General features: G+C 37.9%; 1 protein-coding gene across 4 annotated transcripts in view; it reads right to left on the bottom strand.

The window, feature by feature from the left end:
• The window catches only part of LOC127415075 (echinoderm microtubule-associated protein-like 3), a 67,506-nt gene that overhangs the window by 9,379 nt on the left and 34,909 nt on the right, over positions 1–23,218 (bottom strand). For 3 of the 4 annotated variants that reach the window (XM_051653606.1, XM_051653595.1, XM_051653584.1), the window contains 13 exons: positions 22,273–22,734; positions 18,923–19,039; positions 16,299–16,327; positions 14,402–14,431; positions 9,477–9,597; positions 9,220–9,369; positions 9,067–9,136; positions 8,808–8,918; positions 4,882–4,977; positions 3,715–3,849; positions 3,208–3,346; positions 995–1,146; positions 771–896 (listed from right to left, as the gene is read on the bottom strand). In XM_051653606.1, the coding sequence (XP_051509566.1) occupies positions 771–896; positions 995–1,146; positions 3,208–3,346; positions 3,715–3,849; positions 4,882–4,977; positions 8,808–8,918; positions 9,067–9,136; positions 9,220–9,369; positions 9,477–9,597; positions 14,402–14,431; positions 16,299–16,327; positions 18,923–19,039; positions 22,273–22,734 (1,738 nt within the window). The remainder of the gene's footprint in view (positions 1–770; positions 897–994; positions 1,147–3,207; positions 3,347–3,714; positions 3,850–4,881; positions 4,978–8,807; positions 8,919–9,066; positions 9,137–9,219; positions 9,370–9,476; positions 9,598–14,401; positions 14,432–16,298; positions 16,328–18,922; positions 19,040–22,272; positions 22,735–23,218) is intronic. The other variant, XM_051653618.1, reaches the window with a different exon arrangement.

Raw genomic sequence — 23,218 nt, 5'->3', positions numbered from 1 at the left:
TCTGCATGCCTAGGTGCTTCATTTTATACACCTGTGGCCATGGAAGTGATTGGAACACCTGAATTCAATTATTTGGATGGGTGAGCGAATACTTTTGGCAATATAGTGTAGTTAACAAAATCTTTAAAAGAACATTGCATTAGTTGTGCATACTGTAGATTACCCAAAATAATTAGGAAATTGAGTAAAAGGGTGAACATTGTTAGAATGCGGATTTGTAATCCGGCCCCTTGGTAGAAAGGAGAAAAAAATTTGGCCCTCGCCCCCTTCAAAGTTGCCCATCCCTGGTCTACAGTGACCATGCAGCATGTGTGGATCACTGCAGCCATCTACTGGTTATAATTGTAAATTCATATAAAAAAAAAAAAATGTTTTCCAGCAGATGGCAGCAATTGCTCCAAATGCATGACACATTTTGATATTTTCTTATTTTTCCAGTTTAATGAAGCATATGTTTTTAATTAAGTGAAAGTTGCATAAAATGTGTTTATTTGACATGAAAATAAATGGTGTAATTAAGTCATTTAGAAGGTTATGAAGAAATGCATAAGTTTAGTGTTATTACTTTAGTGAAGTTAGTTTTTTTACATTTCTTTTATTACAAAAAATGATATAAAATACGTGATAACTGTATCCGGTCAAATTTGACCTTGAATACAAAGAGTGTCGGCCTGTAACGAACACTGTAGAAGGGTTAAAACAATAACAACTTGTTGCAACTACTGTATGTACTTAAACTTGCATTCCAAACCACTTCCCAAACAATTTACCTGTACAATAGCTACAAATCCGTCTGAAAATGTTCCTCTCAGGATTGCGTTTCGTGTTGTACCAACAAGAAATTCCTCACCATCTACATCAGCAATAGTGCGAACTGCCCCAAATTTCTCTGGAATCTAGTAAAACAGACATTCAAAAAGCATTTGATATGTAAATTCACACAATTAACACAATGCGTTCATATACTCATTGAGCTGTGAGATTCATTTTTCACCTCACACTCTCTTTCAGGTGCCAGATCTGCGCTCCAGCGGATGATCTTGCGGTCCTTGCCACCACCGCTGAGTATAGCGCCGCCCTGCAGGACACACATTGTAAAAACACTGCCCTCGTGAGCGCGCGTCTGCTTCATGATCTGAAATGTTTCTATCAGGTAGGGAGAGAAAAGAAAAGCAAGAAAATTAATTCAAAGAGACTGACAAGGAGGAACTTAGTCAGTGCTATGGTACGGTGATGGTATCAGATGATAATACCATGGTACTTGATATATATACCATGGTATTAAATGGTTATGATGTTCATGTATCATGGTATTAACATGGCAGGCCTATTACCATGGTACATGTCTGCACATTGTTAGTGATAAATGGGTAACACCTAACAATAAGGTTCCATTTGTTCATATTATTAATGCATTAGGTATCATGTACTAACAAAGAACAATATTTTTTTACAGTATTTATTAATCTTTGTTATTATTCATTTATGAAAATAAAATTGTTAGTTCATAACGCATAAACTATTGTTAACGTATTCAACGTTTAATGTAAAAAAATATTAGTATATGTGGAAATTAACATTAACCAAGATTAATAAATGTTATAAAAGTATTGTTAATTGTTAGTTCATGTTAACTACCGGTAACCTTTTTGTAAAGTGTTACCGACATATGTTATACAAGTAGCTGTATATATTCTGAAATTTTAACTGCACCAGTTCTTGTTTATGAACAAAGAGTGAGCATTGTGATTTATATAAATACAGTTAACCCTTAAAGGTGCACTTAGTCAAGTCATTTTTATTTGTATAGCGCTTTTCACAACACATCGTTTCAAAGCAGCTTTACAGAAAATCATGCATTAACAGAAAATTAAACTGTAATATCTATAAAGTCTTAGAGTGATCATTGTGTAGTTTGATTAAATATGATTGTAAATTGTGTATAAAAATAAATAATTAAATAATTAAATAATAACTGTATTTAGAACCCCAGTGAGCAAGCCGAAGCCAACTGTGGCAAGGAACACAAAACTCCATAAGATGTTGGTTAATGGAGAAAAATAACCTTGAGGGAAACCAGGCTCACTGTGGGGGCCAGTTCCCCTCTGGCTAAAGAGCATGAATATAATGCAAATATTTGCTATTTATGTACAGTGCAAGTCATGGTTTAAAATTAGTAAACTAAGTAAGTGTTAAGGGCCAGTGTTTAAACAACGATTTTGTATGAACTGTGACTAATGTCTTTGAAGTTCATCCTGGATTAACTGCAGAAGTTCACAGAGATGCATTGTCCTTTGTTACTTGCACTTAGTAATTGTTTCCTCAGTTAAAAAGTTTTACTCATAAAGAAATAAATAGTAATTTTGAAACAAATATAAATTCATGAACACGCACATGAAATAAACACTCAGTAACCCTATAAAAGCTGTTTTATTCTAAATGGAGAGGGTCCCTTCATGGGGGCTGCCATGTTGAGTTCACATGACCAGCCCAATACTACTCGGTTAATCTCAGTAACTGCCCTGTTATTGGACATTTTCACTCATGGATTAAATTAATAATGGCTGACTGGGAATAGTACATTTCTACAATGATATCGGTCACTGAAAACTATTGCATTTGAATGATGCTGCATCTACGGCCCTAGGTGTCATTGTAAATCCAAGACGAGATAAACCAAAACATTACTGAGAGCACCCTCAATTATACAAATTGGTACAGATTAACACAGATTATGCCATTTGCCATACTGGCACTGTTTTCGTAAAAAAAAAAAAAAAAAAAAAAAAAAAAAAAAAAGAATCTAGATTTAACCAATCTTAGCATTTTGACAACTTTAATTGGCCTTATTCACAGCAGCACCATTTTTGATTTTTGACAGGAATGACAACGAGGCTGTGAAAGATAGACTTACTGTCTCTTTAAAAGGTTGTACAGTTGTTTAAAGTGTTGTTGGATCATTTCGCTAACGAAACGTTGAAAAATATCTTTCCAATTAATTTCAATCGACAAAAACCTTCACACAACATGAATTGTGGAAAATTAGATATGATTTAGGAGCTTTTTGACAGCTTTATATAGTGCATGTCATTGAAGAGATGGTAAGCCTATACCTCATAGCCTCGTTTTTATTCCCATCAAAAATTAAAGATGCCGTTACTGTGACTGTAATGACAAATATTTATAAAAGGAAATTACACTGCATACCCTTTGCTCCTTTTCCTAATGTTTTGATGTCAGCAGCTGATTTTCCCCATGTGAGAATGTTGCCCTCCGAGTCTCCCGTCAACACATCGCCCGTGAGACTGAACACGAAGCACAGAACGAACTTGGGCTTTTTGTATTTCTATGAATAAAGCAATTACCAAATCACAAATACTACATGTGAGAATTCCTTAGTTAAACACACTAAAAAGCTATGCTATTTTGCTCTGAGCATTTCAAGCTAATCATTAGTTAGCACTCAACATGTAAACTAAAGAAGTACAATAGCAGTAGCATGGTACAGCGATGCTATCAGATGGTAATACCATGGTACTTTGGTACATACAATGGTACTGAATGCTTAACATGCATGGTGATACTGTGTTACTTTTTCTTAATTAAATATCCCAGTTGACTTGAGTCTTTTTTCTGGTTTTCTTGCATTGAAAAGTACATGGAAATGAATTTAATGAGGAACACAAATAACTTGGTGGCCATATATGGACTCACTCCAAAGATGCCCTGTTTCTTGGTCAGAGTCCCAGCACTCATGGTCCAGAAGTACACATGGGACTTGCCACAGGTGATGATGATGTTGGTGTCTGTAGGGTTGAACTCCACAGCCAAGACTCCCTCATTAGTGCTCTGAAACCAACACACATACACATCGTGAAGAAGACACATATGGGCTGCGCAGTGTATACTGTACGGTCACGTGCCAGTACCTCCATATTATTACTGGACGGCAAGCTGTAATTCAACTTCAAACATCCAGTCAATCTTCAACTGCAATAACAGCTTATGTCAGATTAATGATAGAAAATTACTGTAATTTTCCTGTATTATTAAAGGTGTCATATAGAAACTGTAAATAAAGAATCTTTGAAGTTATGCATGAAGTTATATTATGAAGTTCCTATGATTTACAGATTGCTCAAGCTCTTTAATTTTGTATGAACACCATCTACTTTGAATTAATCTTTAAAAGTTATAGTTTTCAGAAAAAAAAAAAAAAAAAAAATCAAAGCAAACTTCTCAATTCTAAAAGATCTTTATCTCACCGCAAATTTACTTTAAAAAATAAACCAGCTCCAACAGAGATAAAAATCTAGATGAACTTGCTCAGCAAACAGAACACCCTTGAAGTCCAACTAAACCCATTACTTCCCGCAAAGCCCAAAAATAAAACAAGAGGAAGAAAAATTCCATTATACAAATGCCCGCTCCTTAAAACGCTCACTATCAATCACACAAATCTACTGTCAAATATTTAGCTGCTCCCATAGCAACGCCTGCTCAAACCACTCTTGGAGAAGTTGGAAGAAATATTTGGGACAAAGGGTCACACATAGCTTGACAACATGTTTTCCTCTGAGATCTACAATAAAGCTGATCTTTTCACAATAGACAGGGCTATAGATTCAGTCAAGAGCTGCTAAAATTATAACTGGATAATATTGAAAAAAAAAAACAAAACATTGTGTAACAATTACAACTTTCCAACAGGTTTGACAATGGAAGGTTGAACTGGGAGTTCTTATTAGGAAATATAGCTTGGAAAAATATTGCTAGGCTATTATATAATAAGAATGTAGACTTGATCCATGCTGTTGTTACTTTATAAAGGGGTATTTTTCAATGGGATACACTATATATTGAGCATGCACGTAAACATACCTTGACCTCATAATGCTTTGTGTTCTTATTCCAGTCCCACACAGAAAGCATGTGTTCATTGGAGTCATCGATCACACACAGAAATGTACCTGCATCCTAAAGCAAGATTTAAAAATACATTTGTCCAATCATTTGACCTCATTCATGAAAAACAAGCAAAATAAACTTCTGTGTACAACCCCCAATTCCGGAAAAGTTGGGACAGTATGAAAAATGCTAATAAAAACAAAAATGAGTGATTTGTAAATTATATTCACTCTTTGCTATATTGAAAGCTCTACAACTACACATTATATGATGTTTTACCTTGTGAAAATGTACAGTAATTTCAAATCAGATGATTGCAACACGCTCCAAAAAAGCGGAGATGGGTAATTTAAGACTAATAACAATTTGACGAGTTGAAATAACAAGATGATGTGAAAGATGTTTTTTGTTTTTTTTATGTTTTTATTTGGAATGCCCAATTCCCAACGCGCTCCAAGTCCTCGTGGTGGCGTAGTGACTCGCCTCAATCTGGGTGGCGGAGGACGAACCTCAGATGCCTCCGCATCTGAGACCGTCAATCCGTGCATCTTATCACATGACTTGTTGAGCGTGTTACCGTGGAGACAGCGCGCGTGGCGGCATCCACGCACAACTCGCCACACGCACCACCGAGAGCGAGAACCACACATTATAGCGACCACGAGGAGGTTACCCCATGTGACTCTACCCTCCCTAGCAACAGGGCCAATTTGGTTGCTTAGGAAACCTGGCTGGAGCAGCACTCAGCATGCCCTGGATTCGAACTCATGACTCCAGGGTTGGTAGTCAGCGTCAGTACTCGCTGAGCTACCCAAGCCCCATGAAATAGATGTTAAACAGGTGAGGCAATTGTGTCATAGTATATAGGGAGCCTCCAAAAAACAGCCTAGTCCTTCAAGTGCAAGAATTGTTCATGACTTGTCAATTTGCCAATAGATTCTTCAGCAAATAATCCAGCACTTTGAGAACAATGTTCCCCAAAGACAAATTGGAAGGATTTTGGGCATTTCACCCTCTACAGAGCACAATATAGTTAAAAGATTCAAGGAATCTGGTCAAATCTCGGTGTGTAAAGGGCAAGACGAAAACCACTTCAGAATGCATGTGATCTCTGATCCCTCAGACATCACTGTCTTAAAAAAACATAATTCATCTGTAATGGATATCATGAACATAGGCTTGGGATAACTTTAGTAAATCTTAGTTAGTCAACAGCACTCGCCGCCGCATCCACAGGTGCAAGTTAAGACTTTACTATGCAAAGCAGAAGCGATACATCAACACTGTCCAGAAGCACTGCCGACTTCTCTGGGCTCAGTCTCATCTTAGAAGGAAAGTAGAACAGTGGAACTGTGTTTTTTGGTCAGAAGAGTCCACATTTCAAAAAGTTTTTGAAAAACACAGCCGTCGTGTTATCAAGGCCAAAGAGAAAAAGGACCATCCAAGCTGTTTTTAGCATCAAGTACAAAAGCCACTGTCTGTCAGTGCCTATGGCATAGGTAAATCGCACATCTGTGAGAACACCATGAATGCAGACAGATATGTACAAATTTTGGAGCAACACATACTGCCATCAAGCACCATCTTTTCCAGGGATGTCCCTGCTTTTTCCAGCAGGACAACTTCATACCACATACTGCCTGGATTACAAGTGCATGGCTGTGTGAACAGAGAGTGTGGGTCCTAGATTGGCCTGTCTGCAGTCCTGACCTGTCTCCAATTGAGAATGTGTGGTGCATTATTAAGCACACCATCTGGCAACGAAGACCCTGTACAACTGTGCAGCTAAAGACCTACATAATGGTTGACTGGGGGAAAATTCCACATTCTAAACTTAACAAACTTGTGTCTTCTGTGCCCAAATGCTTAATAAGTGTTATTAGAAGAAATGGTGATGCTTCACAGTGGTAAACACTCGACTGTCCCAACTTTTTTAGAGTGTGTTGCAATCATCTGATTTGAAATGACTGTACATTTACAAAAAAACAATGAAAAAAAAAACACTCAATGAAATTCACAGGGTAAAACATCATATAATGTGTAGTTGTAGAGCTTTCAATATAGCAAAGAGTGCTTATAATTTACAAATCACTCATTTTTGTTTTTATTAGCATTTTTCATACTGTCCCATCTTTTTCGGAATTGGGGTTGTAAATAAAAAAATAAAAAAATTATTAAAAGCACACCTAGTCAAAACATAAATTCAAAGAAACATGACGTTTTAAGTCCAAGATACCAGGTCAAATGAATTGTACAAAGTCTACATTGTGATTATAAACAAAAAGGTGTACATGGTTCACAATAAAATTAACTACTTAAAGGACTTAAAGAAATATTTCGCCCAAAAATGGGTCATATTCCAAGTTTTCTGAAGACTTACGATCACTTTGTATCACAACTTGTATCGTAATACGCCTTTAAGTGAGGCACTATCCACTGCTATTGAAATCAGCGATCACAACATTCTTTAAAATATCAATAAAATACAAAATCCAATAAAATACTAGGGCTGGGTAAAAATCGCAATCTTCGTTTGAACGATCTCGATATCGATTCTTAAATCCCAAGATCAATCTTTTACTCTATGTGGCAACCCTCTATAATGCAAGTAAATAAATTGCATGTGCAACCTAATCTCACGCTATAAAACAAAAAATGTCTATGATTTGCCACTGGCTAGTAAATTTGTTCACTCACCAGTAGTATAGTGGAGAAGAAGTTATTAGCACAAAGGTCCTTTCACTGCGTGTTAAGAATAAAAGTTTGGTTTAGCTCGTTCTGTGTTTCCAAAGAAGAGATCCACAGAACCATATCTCATTAAATAATGTCTCTTTTAATACCCTTTCTGTTTATTACAGTCAGTTGTTGATTAAAAACAACAACAAAAAACAAACATGTAATTCTAATCACACATTATCATAATCACACAAGAAATTACGCATGTCTTCTCTCGTTATATACACTTACTGGCTAATGCCGCGAGTCTTAAAGAGACAGTATCGATTAAGCATGTGTGCTACATATCAATGTAAATACTTGTAAATAGTACAGATTATGCAAGTAAACAATACAAATTTAACAAAAATATATATGCAACATAATATATGCAATTTCAAGACATTATTTGATGGAATAGACTGAATCTGAAAATTTTTCAAAAGCTAAAATGTGACCAATTTGATGAAAAACTAATGATACAATTTGTAAAATCAATATTTTCGAATTGTACCTCAAAAGGTTACTTAGAAGGTACCTTTATAATTAAGAGCATTAGCTGAGAGATTACTTATTTTATATGTAAGCAAAATGGACATTTTAACATAAATGTACCCATTTGAACTGATATTGAATCGAATCGAGATCAGAATCAAAAGCTTGTAAATGAGAATCGAATTGGGAAATCTGTATCAATACCCAGCCTTATAAAATACAATAATCCTTTTGTGTTCTGAAGAAGGAAGAAAGCCATATGGGGTTGGAACTACATGAGGGTGAGTAAATAATGACAGAATTTTCATTTTTGGGTGAACCAGTCCTTTAAATCCTCATGTTTCTATGAGCTTATAATTTAACTAGGTGTGTGAGAGACTTTTCATTTCCCATTCATTTTGAAACGATGCTCCTGATTACTATTTATTGCTTATATTTGGCGCAAAACATATTTATGTTTAGAAATGGTTTTATGAATGATTTTAATGTAAATTGTCACATTTAATTGAAAATGTCAAATTTGCCGCATTTGAAAAAGTCATTGTTTCTAATCGCAGTATGTTTCTCACAGTTTGCTAACTCACTAAGTTATTTGTAGTATTTTGATTTTGGATTTGTTTTTTTTGCGCATGGAAACAATACTCTATCATGTTCCACCTGAAAGAATCAAAGCTGGGAGGAAAACTCACTGAATTGGAAAATGCTACGGCTCCAACACCTCGCTCGAATGTGCCAAGGCCAATCTGCTGCAGTGTCACTAGCGTTTTGGAGTCCCAGATGTGCACAAATGGCTGAAGAGGCTGATACATGCATATACAAACACAAACTTCAGTTAAAATACAGTATGAACTAATCAGTTCCTTTATGCATTTTACAGCTAAAAATCATATCATACCTTGTAAATTAGTGGAATGAGATCTATTCATATACTGTCTTACAGTATCTCACCTTGCCATCTTTGTCTACCCCAGCCGTCTGTCCCGATGCTACACGCACCTTGTCTGGATGAATGGCAAGACTATAGGCCAAGAATGAAAGATATCATAAGCACATAATAGTATAATTTAAAAAAGAGGTTAGGTCACTCATTTGAGTACTCACCATCGTACGCAGTCTGTGTGTTTGCGATAATGTCGTTGCGTTCGTTTGCCTATGTGATACAGAACCACCACACATGCAATAAAATACACAGCTTCCCCAGACGGCAACAGATAAAGATTAGCACGACAGTCTCGCCCCCGGTAACCATAGCTGAACTCAAGAGTCAAGGAACATTCGCTGACTAATCTTCTTTTTGATTATATTTTACATGAATTGTTATTTCATAACTATGTTAAAAGACTTTTGATTTAGGATACACCCAGTCCAGATCCAGTCTCTGTGAGGGAAGATCCATTTTCAGCTCCTCGTAGTTAAGAATGTTTGATGGAATGTACATGGTGATTGGTCGCCCGCGTATAAACATCTTGATTGATTGACCTTTAAGCAAGTGGAATAAGATTTATACAAACAAGATTTAAGGGGTTTTGAGTATGCATGCCAAACACATCAGAGTTTTAGAAGAATGTATGAATGGCTATGATATGCTACTTATCGTTGGTTACAATGAGTGCTGTATTTTGTATTTGTTAATGTTAGCGTTTTCACACACACAAGAAAACTTAAATCCCTTTCAAGTAAAGTATGAAGCAAGGCCACCTCTAAAGGTATGATTCATATGAATTCTGCTTTGCGAAGTGCATTGTGAACTCAATGCTCTTCAGGTTGTCTTTATTTTCACATTCGCATAATTCCAAATATTTTGGGCCGTTAAAGGTTACCATACAAAGGAAATGATGACACGCAAAGACACTAAGAGGAGATGTGCCGCTATTTCAGGTTTTATGGAAATGTCAGAATAAGGAGCATAAGGAGCTAAAATATTATCAACTACACAGAAACTTTTGGAGCCCCTTAAGTTTCTCAAGTTTTCCTTAGAGTACAGGGCACGAATAATTTTCAAAAATAGTTTTGCATGCCCTCGCAATAGTTTGCGTTCGCTTGCAATACATTTTGTGTTCCCTCGCAATAGTTTGTGTTCCCTCGCAATAAGCTTTGCGTTCCCTCGCAATAGTTTGCATACTCTTGCAATAAGTTTTGTGTTCCCTTGCAATAGATAGCATTCCCTCGCAATACGTTTTGCGTGCCCTTGCAATAGTTTGCGTGCACACGCAATAATTTTTCGTGCCCTCACAATAAGTTTTGCGTTCCCTCGCAATAGTTTGCATTTCCTTGCAATAAGTTTTGTGTTCCCCCGCAATAGTTTGCATTCCCTCGCAATAAGCTTTGCGTTCCCTCGCAATAGTTTGCATACTCTTGCAATAAGTTTTGTTCCCTCGCAATAAGTTTTGCGTTCCCTCGCAATAAGTTTTGCGTTCCATCGCAATAAGTTTTGCGTGCCATAGCAATAGTTTACGTTCCCTCTAAATTAGTTTTACGTGCCTTTGCAATAGTTTGTGTTCCCTCACAATATGTTTTGCATTCCCTTGCAATAGTTCGCATTCACTCGCAATACGTTCTGCGTGCCCTTGCAATAGTTTGCGTGCCCTCACAATAAGCTTCGCATTCCCTCGCAATAGTATGCATTCCCTCGCAATAGTTTTTGTGCCCTCACAATAAGTTTTGCGTTCCCTCGCAATAGTTTGCATACTCTTGCAATAAGTTTTGCATGCCCGCACAATAGTTTGCATTTCCTTGCAATAAGTTTTGTGTGCCCTTGCAATAGTTTGTTTTCCCTCGCAATAAGTTTTGCGTTCCCCGCAACAGCTTGCGTTCCCTTGCAATAAGTCTTGCGCTCCCTTGCAATACGTTTTTCATAATCTCGCAATAGTTTTGCATTCCCTCACAATAGTTTGCATTCCCCCAATAAGTTTTGGGTGCCCTTGCAATAAGTTTTGCGCTCCCTCGCAATACGTTTTTCATGCTCTCGCAATAGTTTTGCATGCCCTTGCAATAAGTTTTGCGTGCCCTCACAAAAGTTTGCATTCCCCCAATAAGTTTTGGTGCCCTTGCAAAAAGTTTTGCACTCCCTCGCAATACGTTTTTCATGCTCTCGCAATAGTTTTGCATGCCCTTGCATTCCCCCAATACGTTTTGGGTGCCCTTGCAATGAGTTTTGTGTTCCCTCGCAATATATTTTGCATGCCCTTGCAATAGTTTGCATTCCCTCACATCAGTTTGCGGTCCCTCGCAATTAATTTTAACCATGATTTTCATAGTGAAACTATAATGATAATACAGGAAAAAGAAAAATATGGTAATAAAAATTAACTATGGTTTTACTATAGTAATATTGTAGACTGTAGTTACCATAGTTTGGACAAAACCATGGTTTTACTGTAGTAATATTGTAGTACCTATGAAAAGAAAGTTAAGTAACCATGTTTTTTTGCGGAAGCCATGGTTTTAATACAGTATATACAGTTTTACTATTTATTGTGAAGGCACGCTAATATTATTGTGAGGAAACACAAAACTTATTGCGAGGGCTCTGTAGCCCTCAGAGGACAGGGAAGGAATTTATTTTCTGAAATAGGTTTGCGTTCTCTCAAAAAAATAATTTGCATTACCTCACATTAAGTTTTGTATTCTCTCGCAATAGCTTTATCCATCCCTTACAAAAAATTAACTATGGTTTTACAACAGTAACCATAGTTGAACTATGGTATTTGTAGTAAAACTATAACCACAAAATTTATCATTGTTTATTACAGTAAATAATTTTTTTTTTAGTAGGAACCATGGTTTTAAAAACACCATAAATGTTCCACAAATTAGCCATTGCCACTATAGTAACTGCATTAATCATGTTTTAAGGGCAGAATGATTATGATTTTTATTACCAAAGTTTTGGTTTCCTACGGGTTTACTACAAATATAATCATTAAAATATGTTTACTGTAATAAAAACCATGGTAAAGTTTTTGGTTTCTATGGTTTTCTACAAATACCAAACTATGGTTATTGTAGTTAAATCATGACTAATTTTCATAGGGGAAATTTATTGTGAAAAAACACAAAACAATTGCGAGGGAACGCAAAACTATTTCAAAAAATTTATTAATTCCTTCCCTTTCCCTTTCAGAATCAAAATCAAAAGTGTTTGGCATTCAAACTAAAGAGATTATGACATAATATATATATAAATTTTATAATAATTTTGTAATATTCAATGAATTATTATTAGTAGTAGTATTATTAAAGATTAATAATTATTTGATTAATATAATGACCAAGTGGTCCATGTTTATATTTACAACAAATGGAAAGTGTACCGAGACCCAGTCACAATTAAAATTGATTTTATTTTTTTATCTGAGCCCAATTGTTCGCCCAGGGACAGTGTAAATGAAAAAAATAATTTTTTTGCATGGTTCACATTTTGGTCCACTTAAAGGGTTTGACACTGGTTCTTTAAAAGAGAACTCAACTTTGAAAACATTCCATAGTGTCCATAGGCATATTACACATAAAATGTTAATTTAACATGCAATACTGTTATACAGTGCATCCGGAAAGTATTCACAGCGCTTCACTTTTTCCACATTTTGTTATGTTACAGCCTTATTCCAAAATGGATTAAATTCATTATTTTCCTCAAAATTCTACAAACAATACCCCATAATGACAACATGAAAGAAGTTTTTTGAAATTTTAGCAAATTTGTTAAAAATAAAAAACGAAAAAAAAAAATAAACAAAAAAAAAATCACGTACATAAGTATTCACAGCCTTTGCTCAATAATTTGCTGAAGCACCTTTGGCACCAATTACAGCCTCAAGTCTTTTTGAGTATGATGCTACAAGCTTGGCACACCAATTTTTGGGCAGTTTCTCCCATTCTTCTTTGCAGGACCTCTCAAGCTCCATCAGGTTGGATGGGGAGCGTCGGTGCACAGCCATTTTCAGATCTCTCCAGAGATGTTCAATCGGGTTCAAGTCTGGGCTCTGGCTGGGCCACTCAAGGACATTCACAGAGTTGTCCTGTAGCCACTCCTTTGTTATCTTGGCTGTGTGCTTATGGTTGTTGTCCTGTTGGAAGATGAACCTTCGCCCCAGTCTGAGGTCCAGAGCACTCTGGAGCAGGTTTTCATCAAGGATGTCTCTGTACACTGCTGCATTCATCTTTCCCTCGATCCTGACTAGTCTCTCAGTTCCTGCCACTGAAAAACATCCCCACAGCATGATGCTGCCACCACCATGCTTCACTGTAGGGATGGTATTGGCCAGGTGATGAGCAGTGCCTGGTTTCCTCCAGACATGACACTTGCCATTCAGGCCAAAGAGTTCAATCTTTGTTTCATCAGACCAGAGAATTTTGTTTCTCATGGTCTGAGAGTCCTTCAGGTGCCTTTTACTGAGGAGTGGCTTCCGTCTGGCCACTCTACCATACAGGCCTGATTGGTGGAGTGCTGCAGAGATGGTTGTTCTTCTGGAAGGATATCCTCTCTCCACAGAGAAACACTGGAGCTCTGTCAGAGTGACCATCAGGTTCTTGGTCACCTCCCTGACTAAGGCCCTTCTCCCCCGATTGCTCAGTTTGGCCAGGCGGCCAGCTCTAGGAAGAGTCCTGGTGGTTCCAAACTTCTTCCATTTATGGATGATGGAGGCCACTGTGCTCATTGGGACCTTCAATGCTGCAGACATTTTTCTGTACCCTTCCCCAGATCTGTGCCTACCAGATCTACAGACAATTCCTTGGACTTCATGGCTTGGTTTGTGCTCTGACATGCACTGTTAACTGTGGGGCCTTATGTAGACAGGTGTGTGCCTTTCCAAATCATGTCCAATCAACTGAATTTACCACAGGTGGACTCCAATCAAGTTGTAGAAACATCTCAAGGATGATAAGTGGAAACAGGACGCACCTGAGCTCAATTTTGAGTGTCATGGCAAAGGCTGTGAATACTTATGTACATGATTTTTTAATTTATTTTATTTTTAATAAATTTGCAAAGATTTCAAACAAACTTCTTTCACGTTGTCATTATGGGGTATTGTTTGTAGAATTTTGAGGAAAACAATGAATTTAATCCATTTTAGAATAAGGCTGTAACATAACAAAATGTGGAAAAAGTGAAGCGCTGTGAATACTTTCCGGATGCACTGTAGTGTCTATGATACCTCTTGTTCATAGTGCCCCGTACATTTGGAGTAAACAACTGAAACATAATCAGATACTTTACACAAGAACAGTTTAAGGAAACAATTATGTTAGAGGAATCTATTGTATTCTAAAAACCTACTTTGGGTTCCTCTCCTGGCCCCCTGAGATCCTGTTAATGGATAAAACACAAATAAACATTATTTCTGCAGCTGCAAGTCACATTTAGGAATTTCTGCAGCCTAACTGCACTCCAACTGGCTCTACAGGGAGCTCCCATGAGAACACCTCTCTGACTCGTCGCTGTCATTGCTGGGTTCTGGATTGCACTGAAGGGTAAATTTATGTTTTAAACAGGGCTTTTTAAAGCAGTGAGGCAGGGAAGCCCATCTGTATGTCCACTGCATAGGATTGACAATAAAAGCAAAAGCCAGAAACTAACAAGCAAGCATGTGAGTTTGCGTCACAAATGTGCTGACCCATTAAGACCTGTTATTTAACAGGGGCTGTTTTGCTACAAGCGGAAAAGGGAATACCTTTTATTCCTTGGAAGCATCATAAGTTTTGTGTCTAAACTACATACGACTCCAGCTGCACTCTTATGTAAATGTTATCGGAGGGATATCACCCAGGTGAAGCCAAAATAACATTCCATAAATGTGTCAGTTTTATCCCCAAGGGAATGAGACATATGTTTGATGCTGAGAGCTGTCATGATATTTCAAATAATAGCCCCCATTTATTTTTCCCAGCCATTAAAGAGTGCAGGTGAATAAATTATTAAAATGCCACACACACACACAGAAGGCAGTTCTGTAAAAAAAAAAAGTGTATACAATATACAATAGTATACTATATACAATAGTATGCCTTAAACAGTATGCCAGTGTAGTAGTATGTCCGAATCCTCAGTATTCATGAAACAGTAAGCGAGAAATACCTGTATGACCTACTATTCCCGGCGAGATTCTGAAGAACGGATTGACTGGACATTTTACGATCCCATAATGCCTCAGAAGCTGAGGAGACGTCACGTTCAAAATGCTGGATTTAAAGGAACGGCGGTGAACTGCGAGTCGGACGGCAGAAAGTTGTTACTTGTGCTTAAATGGTGCTCCCCTTTTCTCCCCAATTTTGGAATGCCCAATTCCCAATGCACTCTAAGTCCTCGTGGTGGCGTAGTGACTCGCCTCAATACAGGTGGCGGAGGACGAATCCCAGTGGCCTCCGTGTCTGAGACTGTCAATCCGCGCATCTTATCACGTGGCTTGTTGAGACGTAGCCTTTTCTTTGCGGCATCCATCCACAACTCACCATGTGCCCCACTGAGAGCAAGAACCACATTATAGCGACCACGAGGAGGTTACCCCATGTGACTCTACCATCCCTAGCAACCAGGCCAATTTGGTTGCTTAGGAGACTTGGCTGGAGTCACTCAGCACGCCCTGGATTCGAACTCGCAACTCCAGGCGTAATAGTCAGCGTCAATACTCGCTGAGCTACCCAGGCCCCCTTAAATGTTGGTTGTTTAAAAAAACCCAGATTAGATTATTTTTGTGGTTGTTATTACATCATATCTTCGGGTCATGCTATAATGCCCACGTCTCCGGATGAAGTATGTCCAAACCTATTCATACTACTCACATGCATACCTAAAGAATGTACTGTTTTATTGGCTAAGAAGTGCATCCTTCATCAAATGCAGAACATACTTTGACAGTATGCGATTTCGGATGCAGGGATTGTTTTTGCTGCTATGTCAGTCAACTGACCAGGCAATGATTAAATGACGAGTGAGTGTAAATCTTTAAACATACAGCTTTCCAGAAATAGCTTTCCAAACACACAACAAGGTACACCATAAAAAGTAGCAACATGCAATTGTTTTTACTACATATAGCAGACTTATTAAGTTAGCTGACAAACATTTTCTACAGTGTATGAGAAAAAAAAAACAAACAAAAAAAAAATTCTATATATATATATATAATATCTCAAATAATAATAAAGAGTGAGAGAGACACATGATGCCTTATTACCTGTACTGGATATAAGATCTTTTGCTCGGCTATGGAGACAAACACACCAACAAATGAATGAATGAATGATAAGTGTAAATGCCAAATCAGAGAATCTGGTAACACTTTACAGGTTCCATTTGTTAACATTAGTAAACAGCATTAGTTAACATGAACTAACAATGCATATCTCAAATTGTAAAAAAAAAAAAAAAAAAAAAAAGGTTTACTTAACTTAAATGTAATGTTTTACTATTCTTGTTTACCATTACTCTCTCAAGTTTTCATTAATAAAAACATGTAAGTGGTTCTAACTGAACAGTACTTGAAATGTCACATTTTAGAATCATAACTCAAATTATATGCTCTTAATCTTTTGCTTCGAGTAATACTAACTCAAAATTATCAACTACAAAATTGCGGCTGTGTGGAATATCCATAAGCCCTTGCGCTTTAATAAATGATTTATGTTTGGTCAAAACATGGGAGCTTATGTAGAAAAATAATAATAATTATTTAAAAATGAATATAGTTTTCATTCTTATGACTAATCTTGCTGTTTTGTTATAGCTGGTTTATAGTTGTGATTTTTGTGAAGTCATCATGAGGGTGATTAGTGTTACCTGTGGTGAACTTTGAGCATGTTAAATTTAAGCCGTTCTTTTTTACTAAGTTGTACTTCACAAAGTGCATGCTTACGTGCACTAAGTACTGAGGAGAATCCACTGTGCCATATGGCTAACCAAGATCCACTCATATTTTCCCTTATACCGTATGAGACATGATATAACTCAATTTAAATAATTAAATAAAAACAATGATACTTCAAATCACAGATGAGTTAAGTTTCCTTGTAACTAGTTAATGCTACTTAAAAAATAAGTTCATTTTACTTGAGCCAAATAAGTACATTTACTTAGATTTGTTTTAAGGCAATCGGTTTGCATGCTTTTTCTAAGTAAGGTCAACCAAGTAGATTTTACAGTGTACTTTAACAGCATTTATTAATTATTAATCAACAAATAGTATTACATTTTTAAAATCAAAAGTTGTGTTTGTTTACATTAGTCAGTGCACTATGAAATAACAAACTAAAAATGAACAATTGTATTTTTATTTAACTTACATTAACAATGATTAATAAATGCTGTAAAAAATACAGTACTTTCTGAAAAGTATTCAGACCCCTTCGTTTTTTTCACATTTTGTTGATAACTGCAAATTTATTAAAAATAAAAAACTTAATTATCACATTGACATAAGTATTCAGACCCTTTTCTGTGACACTTGAAATTTAGCTCAGGTGCATCCCATTTCTCTGGATCATCTTTGAGATATTTCTACACTTTGATCAGAGTCCACCTGTGGCAAAATCAATTGATTGGACATGATTTGGAAAGGCACACACCTGTCTATATAAGGTCTCACAGCTGAAAATGCATATCAGAGCAAAACCCAAGCCATGAGGTCAAAGGAACTGCCTGCAGAGCTCAGAGACAGGATTGTGCCGAGGTACAGATCTGGGGAAGGCTACAAAACATTTTCGGCTGCATTGAAAGTTCCCAAGAGCACAGTGGCCTCCATAATTCTTAAATGAAAGAAATTTGGAACAACCAGGACTCTTTCTAGAGCTGGCCGCCCAGCCAAACTGAGCAATCGGGGGAGAAGGGCCTTGGTAAGAGAGGTGACCAAGAGCCCGATGGTCACTCTGGCTGAGCTCCAGAGATCATGTGTGGAGATGGGAGAAACTTGCAGAAGGACAACCATCACTGCAACACTCCACCTATCTGGGCTTTATGGCAGAGTGGTCAGACGGAAGCCTCTCCTCAGTGCAAGACACACAGAAAAGCACCTAAAGGACTCTCAGACTGTGAGAAACAAGACTCTCTGGTCTGATAAAGTGAAGATTAAATTTTTTGGCCTCAATTCCAAGTGTTATGTCTGGAGGAAACCAGGCACCGCTCATCACCTGTGCAATACCATCCCAACGGTGAAGCATGGTAGTGTTATCAAGCTGTGGGGGTGTTTTTCAGCAACAGGGACTGGGGGACTGGTCAGCGTTGATGGAAAGCTGAATGCAGCAAAATACAGAGATATCCTTAATGAAAACATGATCCAGAGTGCTCAGGACCTCAGGCTGGGCCAAAGGTTCACCTTCCAACAGGACAATGACCCTAAGCACACAGCCAAGACAATGCAAGAGTGGCTTAGGGACAACTCTGTGAATGTCCTTGAGTGGCCCAGCCAGAGCCCGGATTTGAACCCAATCGAACATCTCTGGAGAGACCTGAAAAAGGCTGTCCACTGACGGTCCCCATCCAACCTGACAGAGCTTGAAAGGATCTGCAGAGAACAATGGCAAATCCAGGTGTGCAAACTTGTAGCATCATACCCATAAAGACTTGAGGCTGTAATCGCTGCCAAACGTGCTTCAACTAAGTACTGAGTTAAGGGTCTGAATACTTATGTCAATGTGATATTTCAGTTTTAATGATGGGGCCCTCATCTGCAACTGGTCAGACAAACAGAAATAGACCTACACATTTAGAAAGTACCTTAACATAAAAATAAGACTTTGTTGCATTTAACCCAGAATATTCCTTTAAATTAAGATGATAAATTAAATTGAGAGAGGGTGGACTCACCTCTCAAGACTTGGAGATCGAGCAAGTAAGTTTGTAGAGGAGGCTGCTTTCTTAGAAAGCCGCTGTTTGTTCTTGTCTTGGGGGTCTTTACTTAGTTTCTCACTGTTCCTCCTGACCCTGCTCTCAAGAAGACACATATATATCAGTCAGTCACTGAATGAAGTGTGTGGTCAGATTTACTGGGTGCATGCAAACAGCCACTACTGCAGATAGGTGCATGCTACAGTAACATGCTTTCACAGAACTGACCAAATATACTTAGCATGTTTAGATTTAGGCAAGTGCACCATCATGTTTAGACTAGTGCAGCATGCAAATGCACCCACATTATCAAACCCAAAACCCACAGTCAAACATGCATGCAGACACATACACATATACATAGAGGTATTCATTTTTCTTGATATGCTCAGTTAAAAAATATTTCATAAGCTAAAAATTGCTCTTTGTGAGTGTAATCTCTATTTTTTTTTTATTCCAGAAATATGTTTTTTTAAATCCAGTAATCACAAGGTCTGGGAACCCTGAATTAGTGACAAGTTATGAGTGTTAATGTGGCAAATGAGCTTCAATGAATCTGCCCCAAAATGCTTCTATTGTGTGTGGGAGTATGAGTCGGTGCTCAGTGAGGGATTGTTTCCTCTGAAACATGCCCTATTTCCTGTTCTTCTGAACACTCTTAGAGGCATCCAATAAGAGCTACATGAAACAGGAAATAACTGCGGTCATGTGATCAATGATGATATTTGTGGTGACAGACAAGAGAATTGAAACTCAGCTGATTGTGTGTGTGGGGGGGGGGGTAATCTTGCAATTACAGCTGAACCCTCACCCTGTCAAACTTCTAACACATTATTTACAGCTGTCAAAACTAGTGACAGACTCATATATGGGCTAGGCCAATAAATCAGCTGATTTTTGGCCAATTTGAGATTATCAGCATCTGCCTCCTTAGTGATTAAATGGTAGTTTCCCCTTTTGTCATTTCTAAAATCACTTGACAGCCTTGTCAGCTGACAATGCACAAATATTTTCAGTTAATTTTGAGTAAATGTTGTGTATATCTGTTAATTTGATTTCACCAGTTTTATAATATGTCTTATTTGCAATCAATATATTGCATCTATCTATCCATCCATCCATCCATCCATCCATCCATCCAAAGATTTTGTCTGTCTGTTCATCTGTCTATCTAAATCCATAAACACAAGTTTACGTCAAACAATGTCAAGTCAAACAAGTCGAGGCAATACCAGTTACATGCAATTAAAAGAAATTATTAAGTCATCTGTACCTGCAAGAAGACCACCCAAAGCATGCATGCAGATAAAACCAGTGAATGAATCAAAACAGATTTATGTTAAGTGAGATTATTTGATTGGGTTAGTACAATTTCAACATCCCAGGATGAGCTTTTGTGTTTCTGCGAAAACCAAGTTACAGACAAGTTTCCCCGGAACTGTTCTGTCATAGATACTGTTTGTTGACATTTAGACTCAGTCTGAAGTTCCTTTTACACTAAAAGATTTTCGGCTTTAGCGAGATGATCTCATTTGTTTCGTATTCACCTGAAGGGGATTCAAACTGTCCCGTTGACATTATTATAGCTGCCTTTATTTACTGCAAAATTATGCACTATGTTTCCCGTAACTGTAATAACGGACGTGCATACCAAGCTCAGTCAATCCTGCATCTGTTCAAACATTTCAGCTGCCCTCCCATTTCCTACTAGAAACTCAAAGGTTTTTTCAACAACACTGGCATCTGCCCCAACAAATCACAATTAGTTTCTAATGAAGCCTACAATGAAAGTCTACAACTGCAACCAGAAACTGACAGGCATAAAAGTATTTGTTGGCATAGCACTGATTTCTTTAGAAGAGTTGAATCACTGCCAAGAGTACCTTACCAATCAAATAAATTATCCTAAAGTTGCCTTGGGGAACAGAACTTATAACTACATCCCTTACATCATTGATTAAATGGTACAGTTAAGACTTTAAAAAGATATGCAAGGTTTTAGGGTGCTTTCACACTTGGTTCAATTGCACGGACTGAACCCGAGTTCTTTTCCTCCACCTCCAGCTGCCCGCACTGGTCTCTGTACACATCATATTATTTGGGTCTGTTACATCATCAAAGTGAGTAAAAGCGGCAGCTGTTTTTTCACTGTAACTAGGTAAAAATTCAAAAAGACATCACTGTGTTAAGTGAAGTATTAAAGTTTGTCTTTGGATTTACCACGAAAACTTGCCATGCGCAGAACAACACATGTGTTTGTCTCCCACGGATGCACTGAATGTGCAATGATGTGAAGAATGCAAGCATTTGTCTGCGAGCATGTGGATGCGTTGCAGGAGATGTGAAAAATGTGAGCTGCTTTCTGAAGGGGATTTATTTGGAGACAAGCAGGTATGACAAATGCATTATACCACAATAATTGCGATCGCGAGCCTGTAAAGATGCAATTTATATGTCATCACAAGCAGTTCACGTCTGCGATTTGGATTTCATATCAGCAGCGAATGGTACCAGTTCACATGAACAGTACTCCAGACCACCTTTTCAAGCAGACCCAAGTGCTGTTAATGGGTGTGAACCCGAGTTCGGAAAACAGCATTCACATCATCCAAATGAACCAAACTTTGACATCATTTGAACCTGGATGCACACCAAAAGTGCCAGTGTGAAAGCACCCTTAAAGATCCCATGATATTAAAGTCCAGGCTTTTAGTCCATGTGTGTTTGTTTTGAGGTCATCTATATGTTAGTGTGCTTCAAAACCTTGATAAAATACCCTTTTAGGAGATTTAAGTCTTTATAATTTCCTCATACTGCATTGCACAGATTTTTGTCCAATCAAATGCTCTCTATACTGAGAATGTCCCTCCACCTGCAACAGACAAGCAAATTCATGGCTGTGACACAACAAAAGGCTGATGGCTATTTAAAAAAAAGCCCTTCCATATATCCTACTCAGACTTTCTGATTTAACCGAAAACTGCACTCGTCAAGCCATTTTATTAGGTCATGAAACAAAAAAGAACAACCAACATAGCCTAACATAAGAAAAATAGCATGCTCCATTTTAAAACGAACATACTAGCCTCTAGGACCTGGAGTAAAATTTGTCCTGACCTATAAAGCACTTTCTAAATGATTACTTGTCAATCCACTTTTGCTGCTCTATAAATAAAGCTCTATCTGGGTGTCAAGAACCAGCTCAACAAGTTGTAACTTTGGTTTTTGCAGCAATTGCAAGCATTAGTGTTAGGATTAGCACTAAGACCACAGGCAAAGAATTCAAGCAGCCAGCCAATGCTTGAATCCACTTGTTGAGGTCAACGCACATTGCTTTCTCTCCCTCCTGCATGCGCAAGAGGGGTCCTCCATGTGGGCTAGAGGTTGGCTCTTTCGGGGGTGCCGGAGAGGAGGACGTTGGGGTTTGAGGGCATGAACCCTGGCTGTCCTCGCTGCCTTTGCTCTGTTGCTGCTGGAGGGTCCTGATCGTGGTGGGCTGGATGCTGTCTTCTACTTCAGAGCTCCAGGTGTGGTCCTTGTCTCTCTCATCTTCATCAATGACTTCGTCCTCTCCACGGAGCTTGGTCAAGGTGTTTTCTGTGAAGGGGGCGCCTTCAGGTAAAGCATCCTCCAGAGAGAGACTCTGGATGCCCTGCGTCAGGGCCAGCGGGACAGTCTTGTGATTTGGGATCCATAGATCGGTCTGTGTACACCTGTCACTAGTGCTCAGATTGTGGCTGGAAATGGTGTTAGCCCCGCCCTCCCCATTTTCAGCTGTGTTTGAGATATGGCTATAAGTACACAAACAAAACAGAGCATCTGAGATGAAGGATGTCTTCATGCTGCCTTGAATGCTGTCTGTAATTTATACTGATAGTTACTAATTCATTTCTACTTTGTCATTTAGCTGATGCTTTTATTTAAAGTAGCTTAAAGTTAATTCTTAAAGGGACAATCCTCCTGGAGAAACCTGTGAGTAAGTTTCATGCCTTATGGCTTTTGAACCTTCAACCTTTCTGTTCCCAGCCCAGATATTTAACTATTAAGCTAAACCAACCAATTTCAAAGACATAGACCTGTAGTAAACTTTAAAGTGGATTTGTAATTTTAACAAGATTTTTACATTTTCTAAAGAAAAACTGGTGGTACCCATGCAAAATTCATAGGGAGTTGTAAGTGGTTGTCAGAATGTTGCAATGTGATTGCTAAGTTTTTTAGTGCATTGCCCACCCCCATACAATATGATACACTGGTCACTAGATATGGCTTTTCTCC

This window comes from Myxocyprinus asiaticus, chromosome 2 (genome assembly GCF_019703515.2).
Source record: "Myxocyprinus asiaticus isolate MX2 ecotype Aquarium Trade chromosome 2, UBuf_Myxa_2, whole genome shotgun sequence".
Classification (NCBI taxonomy): Eukaryota; Metazoa; Chordata; class Actinopteri; order Cypriniformes; family Catostomidae; genus Myxocyprinus; species Myxocyprinus asiaticus.
This window is presented reverse-complemented; position numbering and strand designations above follow the sequence as displayed.